The sequence below is a fragment of the Sphaerodactylus townsendi genome, linkage group LG02 (genome assembly GCF_021028975.2).
Source record: "Sphaerodactylus townsendi isolate TG3544 linkage group LG02, MPM_Stown_v2.3, whole genome shotgun sequence".
In the NCBI taxonomy this organism is placed as follows: domain Eukaryota; kingdom Metazoa; phylum Chordata; class Lepidosauria; order Squamata; family Sphaerodactylidae; genus Sphaerodactylus; species Sphaerodactylus townsendi.
This window is the reverse complement of record NC_059426.1, coordinates 27,450,064-27,470,884: the sequence shown is the minus strand read 5'-3', so window position 1 is coordinate 27,470,884 and position 20,821 is coordinate 27,450,064. Positions and strand designations below refer to the sequence as shown.

At 43.9% G+C, this 20,821-nt stretch overlaps 1 protein-coding gene across 4 annotated transcripts in view; it reads right to left on the bottom strand.

The window, feature by feature from the left end:
* Nucleotides 1-20,821, bottom strand: part of ATF2 (activating transcription factor 2) — a 50,735-nt gene that overhangs the window by 7,403 nt on the left and 22,511 nt on the right. For all 4 annotated transcript variants that reach the window (XM_048486623.1, XM_048486626.1, XM_048486625.1 and 1 more), the window contains 2 exons: nt 13,712-13,861; nt 10,650-10,856 (listed from right to left, as the gene is read on the bottom strand). In XM_048486623.1, coding sequence (XP_048342580.1) covers nt 10,650-10,856; nt 13,712-13,861 — 357 coding nt within the window. The remainder of the gene's footprint in view (nt 1-10,649; nt 10,857-13,711; nt 13,862-20,821) is intronic.

The following is a 20,821-nucleotide window of genomic DNA, read 5'->3' as shown; positions in this document are numbered from 1 at the left end:
AACCTCCTATGCAAAACAAGAGCAAGAACAAATATAGAAACCTCCTATGCAAAACAAGAGCAAGAACAAATATAGAAACCTCCTATGCAAAACAAGAGCAAGAACAGTAGAGAACCCGGCTTGGGTTGTTCAACCAGCGGACACAAAAGGATGAAACAACAAAATCACATCCCAAAATAGTTACGCAAGTCTGACATTTCTAAGTCTTGGATAATGGCCAGTAGGTTTATACAGTTAATAAAATGAGAGTTTCTTTTTTAAAGCTGCATTCTGTTCACTATTTTTTCGTCTTCAAAATTTAGCATGATTAACTTTTATAGTTATACTACCTTAGAATAAAAAAATAAACATGAAGGCTACTGAGCAACATTAAAAGGGATTTTGTGGGTATGTCATATTTAATCTGAATAAATCATGCACAAGACCATGTAAATAATATCTAATTGCACTGTCCAGTTGTCCTATAAGGAAGTAAGTGCATGCAACCACAGCATCAATAACAGTTTAACAGGTTTGTGGACTGTGACATACGTAAGAGTGCAAGGTAAAATCTAGCCCTAATTAGCATGAAACAATGTTGTCTTAACCTGATTTTGTACAGTTTTAACAGGATACGTTATAAAAGAAACTCTCTGTTGTAACATTTTAGTCATCCTGTTACGTCCATAAATTTTGCACAAGCAAAGTGCATAAATTATAAAATTAACTGAAGGGAACAGAATCCAGAGATACGCAAATCTATCTAACATATAGCAACTACAGTGGAACCTTGGTTTTCATTGGTAATCTGTCTGAAAAGAATCGATGAAAACTGAAACCGATGAAAACCAAGGCAAACTTTTCCATAGGAATCAATGTAAATCCAATTAATCTGTTCTAGGCACTCCAAAAAACATACCAAAACCACATTTTTGGTGAATAAACATAGTGTTTAATGCTGAAAACAGTAACAAACAATAACACTAGGACCAGCTTCAGAGCCAGTGGACCAATGTCGCACCAGAAAGTTGTCCAAAGAGGTCTGTTTCTGACGCCTCTTTAAGATTTGTCTGAAATGGGGAAAGGTATTGTCATTAAACTAGTGGCAGACACGGCCTGCAACAGCTTTGTCCAGGTGATTGTTCTCCACAAACCCCTGCACCTTACTGCAAATCGATGCAAACCGAGGCAAATCGATGAAAACCAAGACTAATTTTTCACTGAAAAAATAGATGAAAACCGAAACCAATGAAAACTGAAGGCAATGAAAACCGAGGTTCCACAGTATTAGGCAATGTATTATATATTTTACAGCACAATCCTGGAAGGGGGTAGATGCCCTCAGGAGGTGCCGCGGCCTTGGTGGCAGTATACATGCCATTTATCCCAGTGCAGAGGCACTTACATCAGTGTTGGGGAGCTGCATGGCAGCATGATCCTGGCACCAGGGCTGAAGGGGGCATTGACAGGGGCAGAACGGGCTTTAGTCAGCTTCCTGAGCCCTTTTGGGCCAGAAATGCCCCCTTTTTGCTGGCACTGACTTACATCAGCAAAATTGGTGGCGCAGCCCACTGAGCTGAATACACCACTTGCACGGGGAAAGGGGCAGACTCGCTTTTTGCTTGCTGGCCACAGCATAGCAAGCCTCTAAGGCAGTGATGGCAAACCTTTTCGAGACCGGGTACCCTAAGGCCCCTTCCGCACACGCAAAATAATGCGTTTTCAAACCACTTTCACAACTGTTTGCAAGTGGATTTTGCCATTTCGCACAGCTTCAAAGAGCACTGAAAGCAGTTTGAAAGTGCATTATTCTGCATGTGCGGAATGAGCCATAGTGCCAACGCGGCAATTTAACCTGAATAACCCCCTCGAGCAGGGGCCAGCCTGCTGTAGCAAGTCCTCCAGCAAGTCCCACATGTGCTGCTCTCCGCCTCTCTAGCATCTCTGCCACCTTTCCCCCCCACTCCGGGCAGCAGCCACCTGGAGCACAGGCACTAGGCACCAGGCCCGCTAGCCTCCCTGATTGCTGAGGTGCACGCACATCAAGTCCAGCGGCCCAGGCCAGCCTAGATGTGTGTGTGGGGGCGATTCCTCCACACAAGACAAACTCTGTGCGCACGTGCCCACAGAGAGGGCTCTGAGTGCCACCTCTGGCACCCATGCCATAGGTTTGCCACCACTGCTCTTTAGGAGATGGTGAGGGAGCCCGTCTTTGGCCATGCCACAACTACCTCCCCGCCTTGGGATTGCAATGTAAGTCTCACTAAAATATATATATTCTGCTCCATCTCAAACTATAAACAGATCACAAACAGGAACACAAAAGTTTAAGATTATTTTGTCTTGCAATTAATTTCTGAGAAAAGGATGAAATGCTGGCACATTTAAAAATGTTCAGGCACTCATGCATCCTGGAACTTTTTCTTCAGTTTTTAGAAGCCAGAAAAATAATTTTGGCATTGTGTTGTGGAAGGAAAGTAATGACAAACTCTCCAAAACACACCTTCTTGTAATTTCTGCACCTACACAGGACACAGCAAAATAGCCAGGATTCCTCTAAAGACCTTAAAGACTAAGAAAATTTAATTTCAAAAAAAGATTTTGTGGACTTCTTCAGACTGCAGAGTAAGACAGTAAGAGTGAAACTGGTTGAGATATCCACAGAAACTGTGCCAGCAATCCTAAGAATATTTTCATGGTAGTAAGCCCCACTGAATAAAAATGTAACTTTCTTCTGAGTAGATCTGCTTAGGACAGCTCTCTATGTACTCTAGAACATTTTAAAGAATCTTCTACAACACACAGTGGTTCTGCGGCAGATATGCAAAGTTCACTTATTCTTTTCCTTTGCTCATTAGAAATTACAGAGTTCAAAAAAGACTGAACAAGACTGAAAAAATTAGAAGGTTAGAAGAAAAACGTCACAGAAATATCATCACCGACAATATGGCTTAGTATTGCTATTTAACCATGTGCTGCTTTAAGAATAATTAAATTAACTAAGGTACACATGTGTAAAGTTAATCAAAACAAATTAATCAGTATGTAGTTAGTGAGAGAGCCAGAAATTAACCAAAAGTTCAACGCCAACATGTAAATTTTCATACAAAAGCTAAAGGGAAAAATACACTACTAAGATGATATATACCTTTATTTGTATTAATCCAAAATGGCATCAAAAGTATACAATGGCCCATTATACAAGGAAGGTTTACCTCAGGTCTCTTCACTGTGTAGTGGGCTCATAGTGGGGTCTCCTAATGTTTCCATATTTACACACAAGGAGGCAGCCCACACCCTGCCACAAAGTTTTTCTGCTAAACTCTGCTGGCTCTCAGTTCCTGGTTCTCTTAGCTCTGCAGATCAAATCAGCCTAAAAGGCACAGATCTCTCCTACCCCACCAAATTCACTCTCTCTTTCGTTCTCTCTCTCTCCCCCTGCCTCTGCTGCTGCTGCAGGGAACAGAGAGGATTGTTTTAAAAGAATGGTTAGTTTGAAATAGCTATTAAAAGCCCTCCTGATTATCAGGGAGGGTGGAAGCAGAGCATGGGAGATGGGGTGGAGTCAAAAAGAGATCCTGCTTGCACTATTCCTTGGAAAGGCCCTCTCTGTTGTTATTATATCAAGATATCAATATCTCAATATAAATGTTTAGAGAAGCAGGAAGGAGCTGGCAACATGAAAGAGGGGGCAAGGGGAAAGAATGGATGGCAGGGTGAAGCTAGGTAGGCTGGCTATGGGCAGAGGGAAGATGTCTGGGGCAAAGCTGTGCTCACTGACAAATCTGTCTTGCTCTGATGGCAAAGCAAATGAAAGTCATGCTAGAAGTGGTCTCACTTGCCACAGAGAGAATGAAAAGTGAAAGCGGGGCTCCAGAAAATAAGCCAGTACAAGAAATCTTGCTGCAATGGACATTCACCCCCATCGCACAGCAGACGCATTGTGCAAAATGGGCCAATGACAGAGATACGTTCCACAATTATGGGATATCTGAACCTCAGCAGATTCCTATGCAAATTTTGGAATACTTATTTACTTTATTTATATCCCACCCCTCTCCCCAGTGGTGACCCAAAACAAATTACACTCTTCTCCTCCATTTTATCCTTACAACAACATTGTAAGGTGGGTTAGGCTGAAAATGTGTCACTGGCCCAAGCTTAGCTAGCAAGCTTTCTTGGCAGAGTGGGGATTTGAATGTCAGTTTTCCAGATTCCAGTCTTGACATTTTAACTGCTATATTATTCTGGTAGGATGGTGGGAGAAAATAGTTCCAATGACTGTCAGCAAAGCTGAGGACAGTTTGATGTTCACAATGTCTTTTGTTAGAAAAGCTGGTATCAATTAATGATATTTAGAAAAGCAGGAATTAAGCGTTAATGATATTGTGGGAGTATAATGTGGCTTCTCTTGGGTGCGAGGCGTTTTGATTGTTACGGGAGAGATGCTGCCTTGATTGTCGGGGTGTTATGGCTCAGCCTGGTCTATTTGGGGACCCCTGGGAGGAGGACTCAGATAGAGAGGAGGGGACAATTTTGCTTCCAGATCCCCGGGCCCTTCCTATAAATGCAGAGCCTGACCAGTCATTAGTCCCTGCAGGACCAGGTCCAGAGACTCAGACAGAGCATGCAGGCAGGGATCCACAGCCAGATCCAAGCTCTGAGATTTCCCAGCCTCTTCATCCTCTTCACATGAGACTCTTCATCCTCTTCACAATGAGCCAGAAGGGACCCTGCCAGCCCCATCCCCCCCCCCCCCCGCCCCAACTCCAGAGCCCCAGGAGTAATGCAGGAAGAGACTATGTGCTAGGTTAAAGCAGAGGAGACACAGTAGCAGGTTAGCAGGAATAGGGCGAGCTGACTTGGATACTAAGTCCTTACAGGAGTCAGATTGAAGTAACCCAGGTGCAAGAGCTTATTGCTCTAGGGCCGTGGTGGCGAACCTTTGGCACTCCAGATGTTATGGACTACAATTCCCATCAGCCCCTGCCAGCATGGCCAATTGGCTATGCTGGTAGGGGCTGATGGGAATTGTAGTCCATAACATCTGGAGTGCCAAAGGTTTGCCACCACTGCTCTAGGGCAGGGGTAGGGAACCTGCGGCTCTCCAGATGTTCAGGAACTACAATTCCCATCAGCCCCTACCAGAATGGCCAGTTGGCCATGCTGACAGAGGCTGATGGGAATTGTAGTTCCTGAACATCTGGAGAGCCGCAGGTTCCCTACCCCTGCTCTAGGGCATAGGTGTCAAACTCAGGCCCTCCAGGTGTTCATAGACTACAATTCCCATCAGCCCTTGACAGTATAGCCCAGGGGTCGGGAACCTTTTCCCCTCAAAGAGCCATTTGGCTCACCACCAAATTTGGCTCACCACCAAAGAGCCATTTGGCTCACCCCCACCCACCCACTCGCTCGCCCCCCGTCCGCTCCCCCGCCGACTTGCTCGCTCGCCCTCCCCCCGCCCGCTCACCCCCCCCCCCGCGGGCTAGAGATGTGCCCGCCCTGCTTCCTGCAGGGCGGGCGAAGAGGGGGCCAGCACCTCCGCTCATGGAGCCGCAGAACAGCGGCGGAAGAGCCGCATGCGGCTCGCGAGCCGCGGGTTCCCGACCCCTGGTATAGCCAATGCTCATATAGGGAGGGACTGATGGGAACTGAAGTTCATGAACAACTGGAGGGCCGCGAGTTTGACATCCCTGCTCTAGGGAATGGGAGATTGGATATAAAAGAGGTTGCAGCTGGGCTATCTTGTGGCAGCAACGTTGTGTTTCGGTCTCCAGGTCACTGTCTCTGTTCCTAGCCTTGGATACTCAATAAACAATTGCAGTCGCTGAATCACTGTGTCCAGACTGTCTGCTGGTTCCTGAGGGCCTGTCTACCACACTGGGCCCAACAAGAGAAGGCCTAGCATAAAGACTGACTTATCAGTTAAAAAGGATGGGTGCATGTTTGTGTATTTTGATTCTGTTCCTTGTAGTATTACAAGCAGAGGGAGACTTCACAATGGGATTAGGACATACAGGGATGGAAAGGGATGAACAATTGCTGTATGTTCCTATTTCTGGCCAGACCAAACATGGACTTTACCATATTTTCATGTATATCAGTACAAATACTAGTAGTGAAGCATCACTAACTTTCCATACCACTGAGGCAGCACAGAGTCATCAAGTAAAGCTGTTCCAAACTGTGAAGGGACTTCTTCATTTGGTCACGGATGAAGCAATACTGAAATGTTCAAACCCCCTCAGAAACATGTTAGCTAAGCATTTTGTGGATAAGATTCATATCTACCAGTCCAATTGCAGTTGCTTGGATATGGGTCACTTCGTACAGTCTACTGTATTAACCCCCTCACCCATCTTGGCTGATTACTTCTAGTCTGTAGGGAACTGCCCAGTTGGGCTAAGTGCTTCCTGAAAGAAAGAAAGAAAAAACTCCAACCCAATGGTCTGGAAGGAGGTAGCTATGAATCCCCTCCTGAAGAAGGCCTTTCTGAACCCAAATATTTGAACAACAGGAGACCCTCCTGTACCTCTGACCTACTTCTGATATCATCATCCCCAGTATCCCATTTATCTGGTTCAAAGAGATGGGAATCAAAGTCACTGCACTGTGGTGGTAGCAATTCTACTGAAAATACAGAGAGGCCTTACACCATTTTAAACTATTGGTCCTTCATGGTCAGTATTTTCTTCTCTGACAGTCAAATGCTCCTAAAAACCTGAGGAATTGTTAACCTCTGGTAATGGAAATCCTTTGACTGGAGATTCCAGGGGCTGAACTGGGCACCCTGGACACACAAATTAATTGCTCCCCCCGGCTTTCCATTTGATTTATCATTTTACAATTGGAAGGATATTACTTTTAATCTCATTTGCTCAGTTACATGATTAAGAGAACCATCTATGTCAAGAAATTATCTGTGAAAAAAGGGGTTTCCATGTTAGTCTGATCCACAGACCTAATGCCCTTAGAAGTATCAAATGCTTTTCTAACATCTGGTGTAACATTTTACTGCATTTGGGGGTGGTGGGGGTGGTCAGAGGTCTGTAATGAGAAAAGGGACTTGGTGTCTCCCTCCCATTTATGGAAATTCACTGCAGGATTCATGCCATTGTTTCAAATGCATTATCTCGTCTTTACACCAATCTACTTTGAAATAGAACCGATCTGACCAATCCAAGTTAATAACTTGCCAACTGACCTTTCAGCCCCCCAAAGGACCTGAGTATTACCACTATACAAGTGGGAGACGTGCAAGGACTTGCGGAGAGCATCTCACTATTTCCTCTATTTCCCTCTTTCTCTTCCCCGAAAGCCCAAAAAGATTCTTCCTCTTCCCCGTTTCTTTCTCTCCTTCCTACCCCACCAGCCTATTTATTTTTACCTGCCTCCCTGTTTTCAGTTTCCTCTCTTTCCCTCCCTCTGGTACACTCTTCCTTGGAAAACTCTGCGCCCTTCCAGCTTCCAGCCTTGGCTTATTCCAGCTCTGTGGAGTCAGCTGCAATACCAAGCCTGGTTGCATGGTGGAGACCCACAAGGCCTTTCCTTTGTAGCCCCCTCCCCACACTACGCAGTGGCGTAGGAGGTTAAGAGCTCGTGTATCTAATCTGGAGGAACTGGGTTGGATTCTCTGCTCTGCCGCCTGAGCTGTGGAGGCTTATCTGAGGAATTCAGATTAGCCTGTGCACTCCCACACATGCCAGCTGGGTGACCTTGGGCTAGTCATAGCTTCTCGGAGCTCTCTCAGCCCCACCTACCTCACAGGGTGTTTGTTGTGAGGGGGGAAGGGCAAGGAGATTGTAAGCCCCTTTGAGTCTCCTGCAGGAGAGAAAGGGGGGATAGAAATCCAAACTCCTCCTCCTCCTCCTCTTCTTCTTTTCCTCCTCCAGGAAACCCCACCTATCCATGCTTCCTTGTCTCCCCCCCACCCATCTTTCTAAGCCCCTGTTTAGCTGTACTGATTATGTATTTACTTTGTTTATATACCGCCTTTCTCCACAACAAGGACCCAAAACAACTACCAACTTTCTTCTCTCTTCCATTTTATCCTCAGCAGTGGCGTAGTGGTTAAGAGCAGGTGCACTCTGATCTGGAGGGACCGGGTTTGATTCCCAGCTCTGTGGAGGCTTATCTGGGGAATTCAGATTAGCCTGTGCACTCCCACACACCCCAGCTGGGTGACCTTGGGCTAGTCAAGCTCTCTCAGCCCCACCCACCTCACAGGGTGCTTGTTGTGAGGGGGAAAGGGAAAGGAGATTGTAAGCCCCTTTGAGTTTCCTAGAGAAGAGGAAGGGGGGATATAAATCCAAACTCTTCTTCTTCATCATCCCCTGTGAAGCAGGTGAGGCGGAGAATCTGTAACTGGTCCAAGGGCAACTATGGGTTTTCATGGCAGAAGGGGGATTTGAAGCTGAGTCTCTCAGATTCCAGCCTGAAATTCTAACTAGGACACCACACTGGCTTTCAAGGGATGGCTCCTGCTGAACAGCAGCAAAAACTAGGCTTGGGTGAGTCAAGCAAGACGTCTGGCATCAATTCACTTGGTTGTTGCTGCCAGGCCTGGTCCTGTTGAGTCCTCCCTCAAAGACTAAAGCAGCTGTGGAAGTGGCCCGGACCCCTCCCCATGCCTTTGAATGACAAAAACCAAGGCTGAGGGGCTAGCAATGGCCACTGAAAAGCTATAGGTGCTGCTTATATTATTCGGGAGGGCGTTAAGCTCCCAATGTAATTTTTTTTAAGATTTCGGATTTTTCTGCAAACCTGGGGCTTTTCTCAGGTTTGCACAAAGATATCTCTTGTCTGTTTACATCTCTGGATTCAAGTATCCATGTTGAGAATTAGACACACTGACAACATTCCATATTTATATGCTCCTGCCTGTATTCCCCGAGCTGTGTATTATGTTGACCTGAGAAAGCTAGAACAAAAACAGCTGGAAATGTTTTGGAGACCAAACTTACTAACTCTGATAGTCAAGGTAAGCATCCATGGGGTCATTCCTGCCCACTATGCTGATCAACGATGCTGGTTTGTCAAGCGAAGAATGACTGTGGAAATGCATCAGCGTTTTCACATAAAGTGCTGCTTAATTATTTCTTTGACATTCAGCTTTCTTTACAAGTGGTTTCGTTCTTCACAGCTACTGGCTTTGCTGCTAGCAGATTGCAAAAGTCTCTCCTTTATTTCTGTTACTATGAGGTTATCTCTCAACCATCAGAAACAGTTTTTCGCCAAAATAATCCGACATTTAACAGAGGAAACTAATGGATGTCGGCTGTATTAATGAAATATAAAAATAATGAATTAGGTCACATTTCAGAGTAGGTAGCAGGAAAAGTGTTAGGAACTAACCAGAGGGTGCATGTTATGCCAGAACCTAAACAGGCATCCGCTAGGTTACTCTGGAGAAATAGCATATAAATATTTTAACAGCCCTATCCAAAGGGGGAGGGGATGGCTCAGTGGAGCCCGCGCAACAATATGCTGGCACGTTTGCCCACTCAGCTTGCATGTTTGGCCAATACGTCTGGGAGGTAGTCAGGTGCCGCAGACCTCGACAGCACCCGGCCCAGAAGGGAGGCCAATGTCAGGAGCTGCGCTGATGTCGAATTGGATGCCAGTGCCGGCGGGAAAGGGGGCTCTAGGGCATTCTTGTGAGAGGAGCCAACAATAAGCTCCCACCCAGGTCTTCATGCTACAGGCACTGCAGCTGTCGTCCCATCCATTCATCCCCATGGAGGCATTTCAGCCAGCTGGGGAGGTTTGTGGTTCTTCCTGTCTTCCCACACTCTGAGAAGAACACTCTTCCCAACACCACAAATAGACATTTTATTCTTTCAAAAAAAAATATGTACCCCACCTTTTAACCTACAAATGGGTTTTTTTCTTAATAAATATTAGGCCAAATGATAACCAATGCGAACAATTAAAAGAAACCATTCTGAACGGCAGCTTCTCGCATAACTGATCTTCAAAATCAGGACTGATGCATACAAAGGGAGAGCTGGAAAAACTCCATTCTTCCACTGCCTGTAATGTATTTGCTCTGTGGACAAAGGGAAGTCTTCCATTTCCTGGTCAATCTGGCACCTTTCATAAGCATTATGCCCAACTTTAACCATAAATAAATAAACAAGCACCTGAAAGAAAGGAAAATGAATTCTAATACAGGTTCAAATTTTAAAAAAGGCAGAATATTGTTATGCAAACATCGATAAAGGAAACCTGACATTAAGAGACAGTAAACTACCGGATACCTGTGCAAGCAGGCAACATCAGGATAAGGCTTCTATGTTCTGCCTTTGGCCCTCTCTAGACTAACTAGCTGGCTACTGCATAAGACAAAATGCTGGACTAGATGCACCACTCGTCTCATCCAGCAGAGTTCTTAAGTTTTTAGGTCCATGTTATCCAGGCTTTTTGACTTGCAGTTCACAACCAATGGACTTTCACAGCGAGTTGATTTCATAAGACAGTCATATTAATATGTAGAACGTGTTCCCAAGTAAGTGTAATGCAATAGAAAACGAGTGCGATCAGTTTTAATACATTTTATAAAGCTGTAGGTGCAGTGTTTACACAACAGTTAAAAGCAAATCAGGCTACTGCTTTGTTTTAAGCTAGACGCTAATAAGGGTAAGGGGGTGGGGGGGAAAACAAGAAAATACCTGTAATTGACCATTTAATGAGCTCAGATCTTCTGCCTTCTTTTCCAAAGACTGTACCCAGACTTTCCTTTTCTGCCTACATCTTGAAGCAGCTGCTCTGTTCCGCTCTAGGAATTTCCGCCTCTTCTCATCAGGATCTTCGTTTGCTGCTCTCCTTCGGCGACCGCCGGTGTTTGGAGTCTGAGGTGCAGGTTGGGCTGGAGAAGCCTGTGGGAACCAAGGAAACTTGTGATTCAAAAGGGAACCCAGCAATCCCTATGAATGGGGGTGGGGGTGGGTGGGTAGTGGTGGAATATGAGATCTGTTTTTTTCAATTAGTTTTGATTGTAGGTTTTAAAAACTGATGTTGAAAGCTGCCTTGAACCATGAGGAAAAGTGAGGTATAAATTTTTAAATAAAAAAATAAAGCAAGCATATAAACGGATAGTAACAGATAGAGTAAAGAATATCAGCTAGTGAAGAATATACTGTTACACACAGAATCCTGAGATATTTTTTAAAAAATTAATAGAAGAAGAAGAAGAGTTTGGATTTATATCCCCCCTTTCTCTCCTGCAGGAGACTCAAAGGGGCTTACAATCTCCTTGCCCTTCCCCCCTCACAACAAACACCCTGTGAGGTAGGTGGGCCTGAGAGAGCTCTGAGAAGCTGTGACTCGCCCAAGGTCACCCAGCTGGCGTGTGTGGGAGTGCACAGGCTAATCTGAATTCCCCAGATAAGCCTCCACAGCTCAGGTGGCAGAGCTGGGAATCAAACCCGGTTCCTCCAGATTAGATACACAAGTTCTTAACCTCCTATGCCACTGCTGCTCCTAATAACAGAATAACAGTCTATACAACTGACATGATGTTCATAATGGGTATATTTAACATAAGTAGGCTGTGTGATGTGAAACCACAACCATCTAATGGCTTGTTTCGATCATTAAAGCAGAATGGGTCAAAGTCACCGTGGTAACATTACAGAAGGATAAATGTTGATTTAACTTCCTCATCTTAAAAAAAAAACCCCATGCAAATAAGTCCCACCGTGCACTAGCAAAAGAATTGTCCAAATAAAAAGGTTTTGCCATTGCCTTCCTCAGTAACCCCATGGAACAGGTTTCAGGGGAAGAAGTTGCACCCTGATTTGGGAGGGATTTCCCTGATTCGGGAAGGATTTCAACCAGATAGCCAAAGAGATCCCTTGCTTGTAAATACTTGAGTGCTTAAATTGTGGCACTGTCCTATACACAGGAGGACATTTAGCCTAATTTAATCTTCAGTCAGACACTGAGGATGCTTGCAATGTGGTGGCAGCTGTTGTCAAAGAAATGTTTCTAGAAATCTCCACCTGCAATCAGAAGCAACCAAAAATACTCTGCAGTCACAAAATGGCTGCCCCAGTTTACCTTTAGTTACACAGTAAAGATCCTTGTGCTGTGGAAGTAGCAACATAACAGGGCCAATCAAAATCTCCAATGGCCAACTTTCCAAAAATCATTCGGTGGCACCAGTAAAAGTACTGGTGGACACCATGCTGGGGATCCCTGCTTTAGTACCTATGCATTAGCTAACGACTACTGGATTTCTTTTCCATCAGCGGGAGGCCTAGAAAAATCCTCTCAAAGATTAAATCTGCGTTTTGCCACAATACTATTTTCTATCTTATCCCCCTTTTTGTGCACGTCTAAATTCGATCAGTGCCACTCAGGGGATGGTATGTTGTATTTTGACGAGTGACTCAGCGAGAACTTCATTTTCTAAGATTTTACTTCCATCAGGTTTGTTGCCTTGGGGATTCTGAAGTTTGTGTAGCCTTTGCCTTCGTGAATGATGTCTTCCCTGTGCTTTCAGCTCGTGAATTACCTCACTCAGAATATGAGTAAATGTGAGTAGCTAAGCTGTGCAGTAGCAACACATGGAGCTTAGTCAGACTGGAACATTAAAAAAAATATTTTAAGGGAATAACTGACAACACGCTGGAAGCCCACACACAAACATGTCACTGAGCAGTGCCAGTTTTATGTGATGCTAAGATTCACATGGTCCATAGCCCTACAGGGTTTCTAGAAGAAGAAAAAAAGCAACAAATTTGGGACACAGCCCTACAAGTCGGTAGAGCAGAGGCTCAAACTTATCCATCAGTAGAAAAAAAATTGTCCCAGCAGAACATCTTTAAGCCTTAGAATTCCCCAAATATAAAAAATCCTTCACTTTGGCCAGTTTTAAAATACTGCCTTCACCTCTTCTGTGAGGAACATACTTATGCATCATCTGTGCTCAGCATGTTTCACCTTGCCAATCAAATGCAGCTGAAACAGCTAAACACGTGATATTATTTCAAAAAAGACATTCGTGCATTATACATCACTCGAATCTCATCCAATTTTCCAGACACATCTGACACATTTTATACGTCCCTTCTCCTGTCACACAAATTCTGTGCTTCGGCCTGTTTAACAAGGAAGCCCATAGTTAAATCATTTTATTAAAGGTGCATCTAGCATGAAAGTTAGATTACCGAAGCTATGAATTTTTACTCTGCCTATGCATTTTGACTGCTGATTTAGGATCATAATATAATTAATTAAACCAGTGGTTCTCAATCTGTGGGTTGGGACCCCTTTGGGGCTCGAACGACCTTTCACAGGGGTCGCCTAAGACTCTCTGCATCAGTGTTCTCCATCTGTAAAATGGATAAATGTTAGGGTTGGGGGTCACCACAACACGAGGAACTGTATTAAAGGGTCGCGGCATTAGGAAGTTTGAGAACCACTGAATTAAACTGAAAAGAAAATCCACATGATGGATCCACAGTTCCCATTCCACTAGTGGTAGGGCCTTCTTTTGATGCAAGGGACTCTCTGTCAGCGCAACACGTCTCTTCTGCTGCAACAGGGCTCCTCATGCCAAATGGATCCAAAACCATTAGATCGCAACCCGTTTGCGGTCACAAACTACATTTGCACCTACGGCAGCACTCTCACTCCCTAATTTATCTTCAGAGTTTTGTCTTAAAGCTGAACAACCACAGGGACTTTTGTGCTACAGCAAAACAAAGGTAAAAGTCAGGCCTCCTACCGGCGTTTCAGTGGTAGATGTGGCAGGCTGTTGTAGCGACTGCGGTCGTACTTCTTCAGACTGAGTTCTAACCAAGCCGCTAGTTTGTCCCTTGGCAGTATCTCCGTTTGTTACCTGAGAGTGCTGTTGGGTCAAGGCAGCTTTTAATCTCTGGAAAGAGAAAGAAAGGAAAAATGCACATGTTCATCTCCGCAATGAGCCACATTCAGTATCACAAGGTGGATACTCTGCAAGTCACCATTTTATACTGCAACAAGTACTTTCCAAAAGGTCAGGTGAACTCACCCCTGCCAAAGTCAAGGAGTATTCACACCGTAGGGGAAAGGGGAAAACACCAACCTTTTGCTCTCAGAGCATCAGCTATCGCTATTTAGGTTCACTAAGCAGACAAAACAACATAAGTAGAAAATGCAAGGGTGTCATGTTTGCTCCAGTGCAGGAGCACAGAGTGGTCCATTAAGCATGGAACGTTTACCTCAGGGCTCTTTTCCGCACAGTGGGCTTGTAGCGGGCTTTCCTTGCATTTCTCTGTTAACATGTGAGAAGGCACTCACTCCTGAGCATGCAGTTTTTCTGCACAGAACTCTCCCAGGCTTGCTTCCCTTAACTCTCCCCATCAACTAATTCTAAAAGGCACAGATCTCATTACACCCAGTAGATCTCATTACATCCAACTGGCCATGGTGGCAGGGGCTGATGGGATTTGTAGTCCATGAACATCTGGAGAGCTGCAGGTTGCAGACCCCTGGCTTAGCCCTTTAAACTCCAAAAGCGCTAGTTTCAGGGGTAGAGATAACTTATCCAGCTGATGCACCGCCCTCTTATCTCAATTAAATTTCATTTAAGTCAGCCTTTCAAGTGATCCCATATACCAGTTCAGAATATTCACTGCCTTCCTGGAATCAGATGGGAGCCAATTATCAGGTACTGATAACATCTCACTCCAGATTTCCAAATGATCTCTTCCAGTGGCTTCAAATAATTGCTCAGTACTACGAGAACCCCATGGCACTTGGAAGCCTAATGGCTGTGGGGTAAAGTAGTCATTTGCCACCACTGAACAGAACTGTTGCAAAACCACACTGACAAACCCTTCACAGCCAAACAATGCGAAATATAGTTGCTTGATACTACTGAAAGAAGCTGAAAGGTTTAGCACAAGGTTTAGCACAAGCAGAGATGAACCTGTACTTTTCAGCTGACTGGTGTAGGCTATCAGCCAGGGCAACCAAGGCAGTTTCTCTCCTGTACCCTGGCCAGAAGCTATGTAACCCGATGTTTAATTTACAAACATGTTTTTCAGGCTGTTTATCCATATTAAGACTAATAGAAATAATTATCACCAGAAACCAAATATCCATGTGTGACAAATAGACTGCAGAGGATAAGCTTGACTACCCTGATTTTTACAGCACCACCACAAATAACTAATTACTCAATCAGATCTGAGAGAACAGACTTAAAACTGAACTGCATGGTGTAAATGTATTAAGTCTTTTGGGGTAAAAATAAAAAGAGCCTTCTGGTACCTTAAAGACTAACATTCTTATTCCACTTGGCTTCACATTTTGAATATTTTTTGAACAGCACGTAGCCCTTCAGAGACATTTTGACGGTCCAGAAGTAGGCCGAACAAGGGAAGATGCTAAAAGCATGTCTTCTCAACACAGTGCCGAAATGAAAACTGACTACTCCACCCCCTCCGACTTGTGACCGCTTTGGCAAGAATCCTTCCTGCCTATGGCTCCAAGGGGATGGAGGAATCCTCTGTTGCTGTGGAAGAAAAGCTTGCTACCCTTCTCTGCGGCAGGTCTGGGCATGCGCAGACTGCACATAAGACCACAAAGATGAAAAAAGGGAGTTTCCTGGTACCTTGAAGATTAACATTTTTACCCCTGGATGAAGGCTTTCGTGCATTACAGCCGACTTCACCAGATGAATGGAATGTGTCTTCACTAGGCAGACATTTAAGAAATGAGGTTATGAGGATTTTTTAAAACAAGGTCAAACAGCTATTAAGGTGAAATGTTGTAAACGTATGAATAAACTTGAAATGACTGATAGTTATATCTAAATAATGTTGAATGCTTTAATGTATTTTCTGAAGCACATTGTTTCCAGTGAAAGGGGAAAAAAAGCAACTGTCACACACTGCATAAATTTAACACATCTGCTTGTATTTTTCTCTTCCTCCAGGGCAATACCTGTATTACAACAACCCTACATAGTACGTTAAATGGAAAGGGATGACATGTTCAAGGTAATCATCTATTAAGCTTTGCAACGGAACACCACTAACCAATGCATGGCATAATGTTGATGTACTGGGGGGGTTTTTTTGGTCTGTTGTGGGTTTTGTGGGCTATGTGGCTTGGCCTGGCGATTTTACCTACAACGTTTCACCCACATCTGTGGGTGGCATCTTCAGAGGCATGTCACGGTAAGATGCATTTCTCTCTGTGGCTGTGTCGCATCTTACTATGACATGACTCTGAAGATGCCACCCACAGATGTGAATAAAAGTGAAGGAGCTAAAGCCACCAGACCACGGCCACCAGCCTGAAAAACCCACAACAGCCAGTTGATTCCCGCAGTGAAAGCCTTAGACCACAGGTGTCAAACTCGCGGCCCTCCAGATGTTATGGACTACAGTTCCCATGCTGGCAGGGGATGATGGGAACTGTAGTCCATAACATCTGGAGGGCTGCGAGTTTGACACTCATGCCTTAGACCAGTTGTGGTGAACCTTTGGCACTCCAGATGTTATGGACTACAATTCCCATCAGCCCCTGCCAGCATGGCCAATTGGGGCTGATGGGAATTGTTTCCATAACATCTGGAGTGCCAAAGGTTCACCACCACGGCCTTAGACAATATCCTGGGGGGTTACATTTCTCTCTCTCATTTTTGGTTACACAAAAACTGCAGTTGGCGTCTATAAATAATACAGTAATATGAACTCCATGACTTTTTGCAATACTGCTGAAACGCTGCGCTCTTCAATGGCAAAGGTGCCGAAAAACATGTCTACCCTTGAAACCAACTCCCTTCCACATCTGTCAGAATTGGTGGGAATTGATCAGTCCATCATCAGTTCATAAAAAACAAGAGAAAACACTCTAGAAACAATTTATGGAAGACTCTGATCCATATTTCATATCTGCCACAAAACCTCATCAGAGTAATAACCCTCCTCCTCCTGGGTGTTATCCTACCATCTGCTGCACTATTACTTATCTTTATTTTGCAACTAATTAACAGCATAATCTTCTAAATTCAGCAAGTTAATTATCATTATTGTGGTCTTTGCAGCATCATCAGTCCTCATGAAGTCTTCTTCCCCTCCCCTCCCCCCAGAGGATGTATGAAAATTAAGTAGGTTGGGAGAGGGTCTGTTCCTTTAGAGCAGGCTCATTAGGTGTTTGCTGATTAGCTCGGCATGCGGAGGCAGGTCAGGAGGATTCTGCTGAACACAAGGTCCCATGCCGGGCTCGACAAAGTTAATGTGCGTTTCTGAACATTTGCCAAGCTGCCCTCTGTCAACCCCCAGTTGTAACCCCCTGCAGAAAACCTACTGGCTACCCACTATGCTTCAGGTATTTCTCAGTTTGTCACCAAAAAAATGGTATATGGATAATTTGGGGGAACGGGGGGGGGGGGCGGGGGAAGCACTGCTTAAAGTTTTGTGTTTTCGAAGCAAGGCAATTTCAAGTGCTTTTTAGTCCGCTTCTATCTGAAAACAGCTCAGCTTTATAGGTTGCAAATCTGACACTTTTAATTCAAACAAATTGGGACAATTATTAAACAAGTTTGCCTTTGCCACACTGCTCCTTTCATTTTACGACACTTTTCACATTCTAGAAGGGATTTTGAAAATATTGGGCAATTCCATTGTTCATCATGAAGGAACAGAAATGTGGGCGTGAATTATGGAATGTGAGAAGCCAGTTCTCATGTAGGCCTCCAGAATTATTTTTTCCCTTTAAGAAAGCAACCTACAGCACCACAGAATCTTTATTAACCAGAATCACTGGGAAACGGAGCCCACTGGTTGACCCAATGGCCAATTAAAAGTTTTAGCTGCTAGTGGGAGCAATGAGTGGCCAAGGTCACCCCCCTGGCGTGTGTTGGAGTGCACAGGCTAATCTGAATTCCCCAGATAAGCCTCCACAGCTCAGGCGGCAGAGCGGGGAATCAAACCCGGTTCCTCCAGATTAGAGTACACCTGCTCTTAACCACTACGCCACTGCTGGGTGACACTATGCCAGCTGGGTGAAGCACAAGTGACCTCGGCAGGCCTCTGCGGCTCAGCCATGCCAGTTAATTAAGACAGCCAATTATTTTGGTGCCAGTTAACAAAACTTTGACTGTAATAAATAAATAAAAATATATATACCTGGCAAGGCTAAATAAAGGCCAAGAGCTCACAAGATCATCCAGTTAATGTCCACTTCAGGTTTCTTTTGACCATGATTATTATTTACTACATTTATATCCTGCAACTCAAGAAACTGCATGCATTTGTTTCCCAGGAGGCTTCACACCCATGTATGTACTAGACCTGTACATGTATCAATGAGCCTTCTGACTAATCTGGGCCTGTGGGATAATGTCAGTGGGTAACAATTATAGGGCAACGTTCACCCAATTTTTATATACACGTAATGCCATTCAAATAGGCACAAGGCAGAGAATGTCATATAACCTAGTGATTTTCCAGCTGTCTCGGGCAAGCTGCACAATTAAAAACTAGTAACATCCAGAAACACCACTAGAGAGCATCCGGCTGATTTCAAACCAAAAGGAAGGAATACTCTCGGAGCAGCAAGCAGTTAGAACGTACGTAACGGGCAGAAGGACATTGTTTGTATGAATGCAGTCATGGATGCAAATTTGGCATGGAAGATAAATTACCCATCCTTATTTCTAGAAGGTGAAAGAAAGCAAAATGAAATTTTAATCATGATGTATGCAGACATCTTATATATCGGTTTAATTCAGCAGTTCCTTTTCACTAAATCCCAAGTCCCAGGGCAGTCACTGCCTACTTGTAAATAAAAATCTGTACACATGTAACACTGGAATTGGAAGCACCTAATTAACCTATCAGTAAAAGATATGTATATGTTTGTATGTATGTACGTACATGCAATTTAAATTTATCTGATCAGCTTATCTTCTTAGAGTGTTGCAGCATCTCCCAATTGCTCAGATAATTAGTCAAAATTTCCTAATTATCTCATCTGAATGGAGGAAGTGTAATAATTACCACATTTAAAATCACATAAAACCTGTTAAATGATGTAAAAAATAACTCATAGCTCTAAAAGATAGTTATGAACAATGGCCTAGAATTTCTGCAGGTGCAAGTGGGCCAATTTTCATCAACTCCTCCTCTGCTGAGCCCTCCCCCCCTTAAAAAGCCCTATTTATGGAGTCGCACATTCCCCAGGAGCAGCATTTTGGGCTGCCAAAGGATCGGAGAATCAGCGAAAGCCACATTCCCCACTGCACCCACTGAAATTCTAGGTAAGACAGAAGCCAATTCTTATTCCGACAATATTAAAGTTGAAATTCTAGGGTTTTTTAAAATCAAAGTAATACCACTACATTTTTATTGAGCCAGTAGAAAAATCAGGACAGTGCTTATGATTCTTCCTCCGTGGCAATTCCAGTCAGATATATTTCTTCGGTTTCTGTCTCGTGTCCGCATGGGCACCTTTAGCTAAAACGGAATGCTAAGGATGTGACGACTAGTCTTTAAAAATTATTTATCATGCCACTGAAAGACATAAATGCCAATACTCGACAATTTGTATCTACTGCAGAGATTGTTAAATTTTAAATTATGTGATTTTATCTTCTGTGCCTTCAATGGGTGCTTGTTTTTCGTCTGTAAAATCAAAAGCCTTTATTATAAGCTTTGTAAAACACAAAGTGATTTTGTTTTTTTTTCTAAAACTGGCCTAATAAATAATTATACAAAAGCCGTTTACGCAAACGTTCCTTGCCCTATGATGCTAGGCCATGCGCCAATTCAGAGTTAACAAAAGTCCTTCTCTAATGGGTTGTGTTCTGCCACCTCATACAGCTCATAAAGCTGGTGTTTTCTACCCACAGAGGGCATCTTGCACCCATAGAATGCACCAACCTTAGCGGTAGCTAAGATACAACTAAGGCCCTTTCCGCACATGCAGAATAATGTACTTTCAATCTACTTTCACAATTGTTTCAAAGTGGATTTTGCTACGCCGCACAGCTGCAGAGAGCATTGAAAATGGACTGAAAGTGCGTTATTCTGCATGTGTGGAAGGGGCCTAAGTGAGGGTACCAGGTCTTCCAGACCAGTATCTTGGGCATTGGTTTGACTGCTAGGCAGAGGACACTTTTTATGATTAAGTATAATAGTGCTTGTTATGGGATAGGGTCCTTGTAACTGAAGATCTTCAAGAGATGGGAAACTATCAGCAGGGGTAGCTCTGCTCCGTTCTACAGCTGCTACAGCGAGAATCTACATTTGCCAAAAAGTTTCCTCCTGCTCAATATTAAAGGTATTGACACCCTGCTTTGTGCAAATCAGTCTAACATGTTGGAGCCCCTTTCTTCAATAACCCATGCCACTACCGAGAATATTTCAAGACTTTCTGAAATGAGCTAAAGAACAGAAGGAGGCATCACAGGTTTCCACTGACCACATATCACAGATACTCAACATTTATACTCACGTCATCTCACTGTGCTTGTCATGAAATGTGCAGTAACAGAAACTACATGTTCCCTTTTCCACTGTTAAACAAAAGAGTGGGTGCTCAGAGTCCTGCTCGAAGCAACCCTACATGCATATGATTTGCCAGATTTTTTTTAAAAAAAGTATTCTCTATAGTTTATTTATGGCATACATCTTCCTCCATTTTACAATAATAAATGGAACAAAACAAGCTGAGTAAAGAACTTATTGAAAGAATTCTCACACTGCGCAACAAAACAATTGGTTCAAACCAGAAAAAATTACAATTCCATACAGAGAGGTTTGTTTAATGCTTGTTTTTGATAACAACATTTCCCGTGTGTCCTTGCAACAAACGCCTATAGGGGAGGTGGTTTCAAGTG